The 10,956-nt window shown below is 35.7% G+C and overlaps 1 protein-coding gene across 4 annotated transcripts; it reads right to left on the bottom strand.

Moving 5' to 3' along the window:
* Positions 1 to 261: 261 nt before the first annotated feature.
* LOC135106957 (syntaxin-5-like) lies at positions 262 to 10,370 on the bottom strand. 4 transcript variants are annotated; one of them, XM_064016432.1, is made up of 8 exons: positions 10,264 to 10,370; positions 7,007 to 7,156; positions 5,405 to 5,594; positions 4,742 to 4,931; positions 4,138 to 4,193; positions 3,225 to 3,475; positions 1,731 to 2,089; positions 262 to 872 (listed from the first exon to the last, which is right to left on the bottom strand). In XM_064016432.1, the coding sequence occupies exons 2-8, from the start codon at positions 7,136 to 7,138 to the stop codon at positions 713 to 715; spliced, it is 1,338 nt and encodes a 445-aa protein (XP_063872502.1). In that variant the 5' UTR covers positions 7,139 to 7,156; positions 10,264 to 10,370; the 3' UTR covers positions 262 to 712. The 4 variants fall into 4 exon arrangements, with proteins under 4 accessions (XP_063872502.1, XP_063872504.1, XP_063872503.1 ...); XM_064016434.1 differs by having other exon boundaries at positions 10,146 to 10,269; XM_064016433.1 differs by lacking the exon at positions 10,264 to 10,370 and adding an exon at positions 10,122 to 10,253.
* Between the last annotated feature and the right edge of the window lie 586 nt (positions 10,371 to 10,956).

Here is a 10,956-nt window from a genome sequence, read left to right as displayed (position 1 = left end):
CACTCAAAGGCCAATGAGACAGAGAGAGGTTGCAAACAACAATAGCGTATGCCATCCAACTTCACTTTTAAACTACAGAGATAAGGTAAAGGCTGGAACTGCCTGTAAGCTTTCAAACTGTATATGGTTATGGCAGAGAAACATGCCATTTGAGAGTGAGGTTCTCATCTATAAAGGGCTGGCTAGGGACTTTTCTCGTAATACTTTTTTACTAAAGGTGTGTCTATGGAAGAAATATTGTGAAAATGTTGAAACAGTACAAAATAGTGTGTTTTATTGTTTAAGCTTTCATATATATAAATAATTCCTATACAATCCTAACAACTAAATGATTGAATGAGCTACAGAGTAAATATACAATAATCATACACTCATACAATAACCATACATAACTTAAAAAAAACTGAGTGGTAAAGATTAAATATACATATTAAAGGTTGAATCTGACTTTACATGGCTGTAACAATATGCATCTCCAGTGATATCTTCTGTGATATAAAACAATGCCTGACTACATAAGGAATAACACCACAGATTTTGAAGTTTCTCACATCTCCACGTTTCACTCATTACCCAAATGAAACTATAAGAATTCTCCAAAAGAAATATCACAGTATATTTCAGACAGATAAAATAACAACATATAGATTAAAGGAATAAATATTGCAAGATAAATTTTAATAATATAATTCTGGATATAATATAACAATCCTCAGGCCATAAAGACAACAAAAATTACAAAGAAGACAATCATTATACCAAACACCTTGATCATTAGCATCCTGTTAGATGAAACTGACTTAAAGTACTTGAGAATTTCATGATGGGCTGCTTCCACATTCATCTCAGCATCATCCACATTGGCATCAATTCTGTGAAAATTCAGAAAAGTTGAAGTATGCTGATTAATCCACTGAAACCCATATCAATTCATTGTGAATAAATTAACACATCTAACTTCAATTTACCACACTGCTGCAGCAGCAGAATTTGTATCATTCCTCTGATAAGAACATACATGAATATAACATGCTAACTGATATGCACTTCAGTAATAAATTCTAATACAATATAACTATCTGTTAAGTCTGCTATTAGCTCTTACATATTTGATACAATAGTTTGTAGCACACAGTACAACCCCTTTAGTTCATATAAAAATCAGTAGTTTCTGGAAACTTAAGTTTTTTCCAATTAATAAATCATTACACCTATGCTGATGTGCAAACTATGGCATGATTATTCACAACAGCTGATTAACTTCTTAAACACAAAAGATTGTATCCTCTTATTATATTCTGAAATCAGCAATCCAAAAATAACAAAAAACAAGAGCCATATTTCAGTTAGTAAAAATTAAATGTCAGTCTATGCAATCATAGATTAAAAATCTATTCATACTTAATCAAGCTTAATATATTTTTTGTCAAATATCAGTAAATGTTTTAGTCTGACATCCATTACCTCAATAACTGTTATCTCTACAAATTTCTATTACCTCTTGCTTATTTGGTAAAAATATGAACATTTTTAAGAACAGTTTCAAATTTGATGTTTAATAGTCTTTCCAAAGGATGAAGTCTGTTCAGGTGTTGTTCTTTTTTTGGAATTCACTCAGCCTGTTGCTCTACCAAATCAAGCAGTGCAGCAAATCATCACTTTTATCCAATGTCAGCTCAATGAAGTTCGTCTGAGGTACTCATGAACCATTAAAAAGATTAGTTCCTTACCTATGCACCAATTCTTCTTGTTCTTTAACCATGGTGGCCAGCTGGGTGAACATCTGTCCCAATTCCACAATTGTTGACTCTATGGTACGCATAGTGTCAGCTCGACTCTGAAGGTAGGTGTCCTGTTCTTCCATTAACTGCAACTGCTGCTGGTATGCATTGCCACTGTCAAAGTTGATCGCTACCTCCCCACCTCCAGTGCGGGTTAGTTCTCTGCCAGGGTTATGAGCTACTGCTGCTGCTTCATCTGCCACCAACACTGAGCCCTGGTGGTGGCCTGCAATAGCTGCTGGAGGAAGCTCACCACTTACCACTCCACCTGTGAAGTGGTCACGGCGCTCGGCCTGCTTCTTTAAGTTCTGTTAATGGTCAAAAAGAGTTTATAAAATACAGTTTTCAAAGTATTTCACATGTTTACAACTTGGCTTGTAACCTGGTATATTCTTTAAACAAGTGAAGACAGCTTTTCTTGTGTGACATTTTTCTCCATAGTAGCAATCTTCCAACCTCAAATGGTCCATCAGCTCTCATTTATTGAGTGATCAACATTTTTTTTGCTATGAAAATTATCAATGTTGCAAGAACAAAACATGACAAAAGTAAAACTGCTATGTTCAAGGATTAAATCATGATGATTTGTCTTTCTAATTCATTTGCATATTTATATTTTGTTTTAGAATTAACAAAATGGTCAGTTTATCTTTCACCATGACAGACGTTTCAGGAGAGGAGAAACCAATTAACCATCACAAATAGTAAAGTGAAAGGTCTCTATCCATCTAAATACCAGCCTGAAATTCTCTATAAAGGAAAGTAATCCAGACAAGATATCATAATGACCTGAACATAGAAGCCAAACAATCCTGCCTGAGGAGTGCTCTGTCAGCAGCATGCAGGGCTTTTATGTTTGGGTCCCAGGTTTGATGACTAACACAGTACCTTTCTTCAAGACCTCAGATTTATTTGAGCTTCCAGATCAACTGTCCAATATTTCAATATTTAAAGTGTGTTGTAGTCATGCCCTAGTTTAAAGCAAGATAACAGATATTGAGGTGATACAATATTACATCTAGTGTCACAGTGATACATCTTGTGTCACAGAGAAGAAAACACAGAGAGAAAACATCAGTGGACATCATGGAGACAATGCCAATGATAGGCATAACATGTTCAGATCTTATTTTTTTTAAATGCTTTCTTTTAAAACAACCAGGATTCTTCTATATAAACCAATACATGTTTCAATCTAAAATTTTATTTTCAAAATAATTCCATTCTACTAGCATGAAATTTTCATGATATTTAGATTTTTATCTGTAGTAACAGCCTTAATAGGTTACTGCTGGAAAATGTGTTCCAACTTCCTGCATTAATGTCTTTTATTCTGCTTTCGTAATTTTTAAAATTCCTTTCTCATTAGCTACTTAACTGACAGTAACACAGAACATGGAGAGAGAACCATGGGATATGATGTGGAAACACTGGTAAACTCACCTCAGTTCGGACTTCCAAAACATCCTTGAACTTTTGTGTAATGAATGCAACCTTAGTCTGTAGTGTCCCCACTAGGTTGGAGGAGTGCTTTTGTTGGTGAGCACTACTACCCCCATGAGAGGCAGCCATGGAGCGAGTGCGCAGATCACCCAACTGCTTGGTTAGGGAGGAGAGGTCATGTCGGATGATGCCAGTCAGTTCTTGAATCTCACAGTCATGACTGTCGTCAAACAATGACCGTTTCTTGGCCACTAAAGAAAGGATATAGTTATTACTTAAACAACACATAGAAACTAATGCTATTATTCTTACCAACATAAAATTACTTCACTCAGATACCAACATAATGATATTGATATTACACTGCATGTTCAAGGAAGACATTTTAAAAGAGTGAAATTAATAAAATATCCTAAACCTCATAATATGTGAGATCAAGCTTATCAACAGTAGGTGTAAATAAAATTTTGCATAATTTGAATGGTGTATATCATAAGGAATAATATCAATAACTATAGTTATGCTTCATGAGAATACATACACATAATAAAAACACAATATGAAGTGAATAAGCTAGAGATGCCCAATTTACACATGTTAGCAAGCTGTCTTAACCTCAGGAAAGACATGCAGGGCTGTTTTCCTTCAGATCAGATGGTGGGGGGAGGAGTTGAATTCTTTTTTCTGGCAGCTTTTATATATTCTTTTTTGTATAAACTTTGCATAAATTATTTTCCTAATACAAGCATACCTATAGCAAGCTTTACAAGTGTACATTTGATATCTACAGGGATGGATATGATACTGAATGTGAGTTATATGATATCCTTATGTATCTAGTTCCAATATTGTACAAAATTTTGACAACTTAACACTTCAGGAATCATTATACAAAAACAAAATGGTTACTTACAATGAGTTAACTTTTCCAACTTGGCATATGTGCTAGATATATTTCTTCCTATTAATCTGAAACAAAACAAATCATCATTAATAAATTTCAGACTCAACTTATTAGAAAATACAACTGATAACAACTGCACAAAAGGTACTAACAAGATTTAAAATATACCACCTTTATCATCACTGACAATGCATCCTTCTAAACTACAGGGTCTAACACTTGACACAGACACTGGAGGCTTCATCCTTGATTAAGCTAAATACCAACACATACTATCTTTTATGTCTGTCAAGGAGGCTGAGAGAGAGAGAGAGAGAGAGAGAGAGAGAGAGAGAGAGAGAGAGAGAGAGAGAGAGAGAGAGAGAGAGAGAGAGAGAGAGAGAGAGAGAGAGAGAGAGAGAGAGAGAGAGAGAGAGAGAGAGAGAGAGATAGGTCTACTAACTTGTTGCATCCATAAAGTCAATGAAAGTCACAAAACAGCCAATTCAGTTCTGTGAGTCTCTTGATAATCCTCTTATAAAACAGTTCAGGGCATAGGAAGGAGGAAAACAGAAACAGGCAGTCTGAATCTATCAGTGGAATAATGAAGATACTGGTTAACCTTCACATTTACCTAGATCTCTGCATAAAATCTTGATACTGTCGCAAATCTCTTGGCCTCTTGCTGTCTCGGTGAGGCACAGAACCATTGAAGCTGCTGCCCTGCTGGGAGCGCACAATACGGCTGAACTCCTGTGTACGGTCACGGGCTGCCATCTCACTTTCCTCTACAGAAGGCTGGTACAAGTTTCCTGACGACCAATCTGAAATTCATTTTTACCATGTAATAAATTAACTAAAGATGATTATCAATATATTGAATAACTTTCTATATATTCCTTTATTAGCAGCAAGAATATGTATCATGTACAGGGAATTCCATGTCCACCCGCAACAACTATCTGTTTGTTTCCTTACTTTTCACCTGTTAGGCCTTTACTGACTGATGCATTACAAACACTGTTACCCTTATCATATAGAATCCCCATTAAGGCCTACCATTTGCATCTGGTTCTTAATACTAAGTATGCATATCAACAACAGACAAGAAAGTGTAATAAGCTAGCTTTGAGATTTTTAAATATTTATTTGTATGTAACTTGCTGGTACTTGAAAATGACCATTGGAAATAATGTTTTATGACTTGTTATACTTTCATACAACAGTAAATTTCACACAGGTCAAACATAACCACAGATAACACTTCTGTACTTATGACTACAACTATTCTACTTACGGGTGTAATTCTGAGGTGGGAAATTGGATGCTTGCAGCTGAGGGGAAGACCAAGAATGATTGATCTGTGAGTTCTGTACCTCTCCTGTCTGCCCTCTAAAGTTTGGGTCAACTGAATCAGTTTTCTTGTAGTATGCCTCAGCTGACTGTGACCCCCACTCGGGTCCGTTGTTGCTGCCACCAATGACAACCTGGAGTTTTGTAATGAATTCTCTTCAAAGTGGGCCAAATTTTGTTTTATAGTTTGAGATTTTGAAAGGAGAGAGAGAGAGAGAGAGAGAGAGAGAGAGAGAGAGAGAGAGAGAGAGAGAGAGAGAGAGAGAGAGAGAGAGAGAGAGAGAGAGAGAGAGAGAGAGAGAGAGAGAGAGAGAGAGAGAGAGAGAGAGAGAGAGAGAGAGAGAGAGAGAGAGAGAGAGAGAGAGAGAGAGAGAGAGAGAGAGAGAGAGAGAGAGAGAGAGAGAGAGAGAGAGAGAGAGAGAGACCCTACATCAATGTAATTTTTACAATTGATCTAATCTATTCTAAGCAAAGATCAATCTATAAGTAGAACAATAGTTTAATACCACTTTCTTCATCAGAGAACTTTAATTCTAATTCAGTCATATTTGATTAACCTCGATAAAAAGGAAATTGGTCAAAGGCTATAAAACAACACCTAGGAAAATAAAAGCTTGCAATGAGGTTACACAGAGAAAATTTCCGAAAGTTTCTAAAGATATATTAGGTTTAGATCCACAAGAAAGAAGATTTGTTCAAGTATCAACAGTGGTTTATCAATTATAATTTTGATTCATCCAAATGTAGGATCAGGTTAAGAGATGCTTCAATAACAAAACCTGTTGTACATAATGTGAACCCAACATTCATATTATGTGAATGCTGATAGTATGAATATGCAAATCTTACATATCATGTATTTGTACTACAATGGTCCAATACCAAGAAGAGAGAAATCTACAGAAAAATGGGAAAGTTGGGGGTTGTTGTAGGACAATTGGACCTCAGACAATTGGCACCAACTCCCATAGGATAATTGCCCCTCAATAGATTTCTTCCCTATATTAGATTTGTCAGCCCCACTTACCATACATGTTTAGTTATCAGTGGCTCTGACATCTGGGGAAGACATTTATCAAGGGGATGGGGGCAATTATTCCAAATGGGGTAGTTATGCAGGAGGGAGCATTTTTCAATGGGGAAATTATCTTATGGGGCAGTTGTAGGAGGGAAAGTATCCTACAGAGATGGTTGTCCATGGGCAACTGTCTGGATACTTCAGGTAGATACTTCAGGATATCTAGATTATATGCCTTCACCTGTGATCAATGTTAAGGAAAAAAAAAAAAAATAAATAAAATAAATAAATAAATAAATAAATAAATAAATAAATAAATAAATAAAATAAAATAAATAAATAAAATAAAATAAAATAAATAAACAAATAAAAATAAATAAATAAATAAATAAATAAATAAATAAATAATGAAAAAAACATGATAAGAAATAATAATAAATAAAATGAAAATAAGTAAAACTGATAATCCTATAACGATTGAAACTGTTGTATGAAAAGAAAGACAAGTCTTAAATTATGCCTACAAACCTGTGGAAAAAGAGTGTGTTGAGACTGTGGGTCTGGCTGGAGCTGGAGTGGGTTGAGAAACACTGGTGCTCCAGGGGCTGATGGCTCCTCCACAAAAGACTCAGACCCCGCACGCCTTCGTCGGGTCGTCATTACACACTAATGAAGACCCTATGGTGAAAGAAAGCAACTTCAATACCCTATTATACAGTGGATACTGATACTCTTAAGAAAAAAAAAGCAGTATAAATGGATGAAGAGTGATTATCATGAAACACATTTAGCTACCAAAGACTGAGCTAAGCCAAGGAGTCTGAGTACAATAGTGAATAGTGCATCATTGTCATCACATAGGTTTGATCCCTAAAAGAATTCACTCGTGAATTTATCCCACCTTCAGATAAATTTCTGCGTCCATGATGTTCCAGAGCTGGGCATGACCCAGTGACTTCAATACAATGAAATCGATAATAAAATGTTAAGCAATTTATAAAGCTAATTGGATTAAAACTATGATCGAACAGACAATGACCAACAAACAATCTGAAGGATTAACTAGAAAAGTTGCAGCACCACTACAGCCAGTCTAGCAGAAATAGAGGCTGCAGCACAGGAAATCAAAGAAACAACCCTTTTCAGGGCAGAAAGCAAATTTACTTTGATTTTTAATGCAATAAATAAAACCATCTATTTATAAATAAACTTTAGCTATAGAAATCAATAATGATATTGCTGTATCCCATGAGCAAGCAATGACATTCACGACACAATCTCCAGGTAACAAGTTTTTAAAGTTTTTATACCAATCTAATATAGATTATGTACACTTAGAATAAATTTGAAATGTAAGCCAATATAAACAGATAATTTGCTGGCAAGATTAAATGGCAGAAAATAAAGCATTGTGTCTTTGCTCAGGCAAAGCATTGTGTCTTTTGCTCAGCAAATTTTTGCTTTAATACGATGCAAGTTTCCCTTGGAAATTGTTAGTTTTCATAGCTGAGGAATGGATCTAAAAATAGTAAATTTACAACGAGTGAAGTTCACATTGACTAAAAAATAGCGGTCAAGCATTAAGTGAAAACACTTTTGTAAAACATGTGAGGATCGGCGTAAAGAACTTCTACCTTAAGCATAGTTTTTTTTGATGTCTTGTGTTTCCCTACAAGAAATATGTTAGAGAAAGTTAGCTAACAATTTACTAACTGCAATTTCAGAAACAAACTCGTTGGAACTCCTATTCCATACTTGTTAAATTAAGAATAAATGCACCGAAAAAAATATTAGTTGAACAGAAAATGACTGAAAGCATGCATTTCAAATAATTGACTATGAACTGTTCATTGAGCCAACAGAAACTGAACCAATAACTAGTCAATGCATCAACCATTTGACAATGATGAAATTATAAGTTAAGATTAGGCAGAAAAACTATTAAGGGGTCATCCAATTCAGATTCTGCCCTAGCTGCAAGCAAAGTTAGTAACGGTTCTGGTGTTACACCACAATACTGTTGCATACATGAATAGGATTTTTTATTAGTAATCATGTATTCAATGAATACACATTAGAGGTTAGAATGATATGGTATCATTATTTTGACCAAACTAAGCAATATGTCTACATACATGTGATTATCAATGGTAAAAATCATATATGATCTTTTGCATTACTTAGTGTTTTTGCTGGAGTCTAAAATGGCCCCTAAACGATCAATATTATTGTGTAATATTCTGTACTGTACAACATCATTAACGGCGAAGGGATTTTATTGAAAAATGACACAATACATTAAAGACATAAAAAAAGAGCTTGATATTTTATTGCACAATATGACTATATTGAGTAGTTAGTGTGAGTGTAACATCATGCAATACCCTGTCAATGTGCTTGCTTCCTGACCTCATACCATCAACATGTGTGGCAAGGATAACTCCTACTGGAAATCATACAATTGTACTGTAGCAGGTTGAAAGTAAAGAATACAGTGACACACAAAAGAAAGACAGCACATATGAGATCTTGTTGAAAAGTATAATGGAAAATCCCCCAAAATTACAAGGTGATGTAAGATGGAATATAAATTCACTTGGAACAAACTTTAAAAAGGAATCAGCAAAAATTAAAAGTTCACAGATATCTGGGACAGGTTCAGATGAGATTTTATCAACCAATGCTGTGGTATTTTGATGAGATGCAGTTTCAAGCAGATCAAGAAACATGTTCACAGTCTACAAGCACAAGAAGCACAGAGGAGGATGAAAAACCGAAAGACTTGAAACATCATCAGTAAGTCTGTCAAGATGTTTCTCTGAAATCCTTCACTCAACTAATGATATTGTGCAATAATATGGAGCCATTTATGGGGAAACAAATATTGCACAATAAAATGAAGTCTATATTATATTATGTCAATAATACTGATTATATAGGACTGGGTTAACTTGTAAACATATTGGAACATATTTGGTTTAACATTAATTTTTAGATATGTGTATTTTCGTGTTGAGTGACGTAATTTCTATATAAAGGATTCTATAAGCTTAAAGTGCCTTGGACCTCTGGGGTCTAACTCCTGTTCTGCCCTATACTCATAGTTACAGGTGAGAGGAATGCAATGAGCTCCTTGAACAAATCAACACCAACCAACTTGTTAATGTTTACTCATGAAGACAATTAACTAAAATTAGGTTGTTTTGATAAGAAGACAAAACACAAGATATGCAGAAACTAGATCACTCCCCATACAGATGTGTAGTTAATATCCAGATGTACTGTGGCAATCTAGGTCCTATTACATCACACCCACCAAGATGCCACACCCACTTGTTTACATCTGAATTAACACTTAACACATGGATGGACTGATTATTAAGCCTTCTCTGTGTACACCCGTGGCTCTACTGTTCATTTCAACCAGCCATGTAATAATCCCCGCAGCAGGACCTGTCTGGTGGCAAGGATCCTTCTGGAGAGTTGCAGGATCCTTCTCACTGCCTCACAAACAAGCTGGTGGTTAACATTTCACATCCAGGCATATAAATACATAAACCGTGTGTAGTACATAACCCACTAAGCACACCGGGAAGTAAGCAGAGCAACATACACCAACGGAATCATGAAAAATATGACGAACTTTTTTTAGGACTGACTGTGGTACCTGAGCCTCCCTGCGTCTGAGGGAGTCTTGGTGCTGGTGTGGGTTAGGGAGGACACCACAGCCTTGGGAATACTGCTGTGGAGGGATTAGGAACAACGGTATTTGTGCAAAAACTTACCATTCTTCCCGTCACGAGACAAGTAAACAGCAGCCACGTTAGCACCCGATGACGTCACTCTCACAACTCTGACGTCATTGTATTTCTCCAGGTTCTAAAAGGAAATCGAACGGTGAAACGATGCCACAGAATGACAATTCAAAGGTTAAATTTTCCATCTTATCCTCAGTTCCAGCTCATCAGTGTTCTTTTTTCCTTGATTTTTTTTTTTCCGTGGACATGTCTGATTTCTCAAAAGGGCGGTATATTTTGAAAGTTGTCCGTAAGTGAATTTCTTGATTTTTGTTACTCATACGTGTTTGAACAGTAATAAAAAAAAAAAAAACTACCTTGTGACAAAATGATAAGGGTGAGGGAAACAGCGATAAACCAAGATACACTAGTAATCTCGACGTAACAGAACTTCACTCGGGTTTGTGCACTATAACGAGTCAGTGAGTGTGGCCCGTCAGTCAGTCAGTCTCTCTCTCTCTCTCTCTCTCTCTCTCTGGCTTGAGGTAGTAGATAATTTATATAGAGACAGGAAAATGTGACTGTAACTGAAAATCTATTAGTTTTGGTGGACATTCTACCAGCAATTCATTGTTCGATCACTTCGGGTATGTTAGCCTTTTCCATGTCTGGTTTCAGGGAAAAAAAAAAATCATGCAATATCTACAATTCACGAAATATCTTTATGATAACTAGGAATCA

Source organism: Scylla paramamosain, chromosome 14 (assembly GCF_035594125.1).
Source record: "Scylla paramamosain isolate STU-SP2022 chromosome 14, ASM3559412v1, whole genome shotgun sequence".
NCBI lineage: Eukaryota > Metazoa > Arthropoda > Malacostraca > Decapoda > Portunidae > Scylla > Scylla paramamosain.
The sequence above is the reverse complement of the archived record's forward strand: the minus strand, read 5'-3'. Positions and strand labels throughout refer to the sequence as shown.

Coding starts and splice junctions, on each gene's coding strand:
- LOC135106957 (XM_064016432.1), bottom strand. CDS start 7,138: ATGACGACCCGACGAAGGCGTGCGGGGTCTGAGTCTTTTGTGGAGGAG. Junction 4,932..5,404: donor CCCACCTCAGAATTACACCC/GTAAGTAGAATA, acceptor AATGAATTTCAG/ATTGGTCGTCAGGAAACTTG. Junction 3,476..4,137: donor GTTGGAAAAGTTAACTCATT/GTAAGTAACCAT, acceptor TCCTTTCTTTAG/TGGCCAAGAAACGGTCATTG.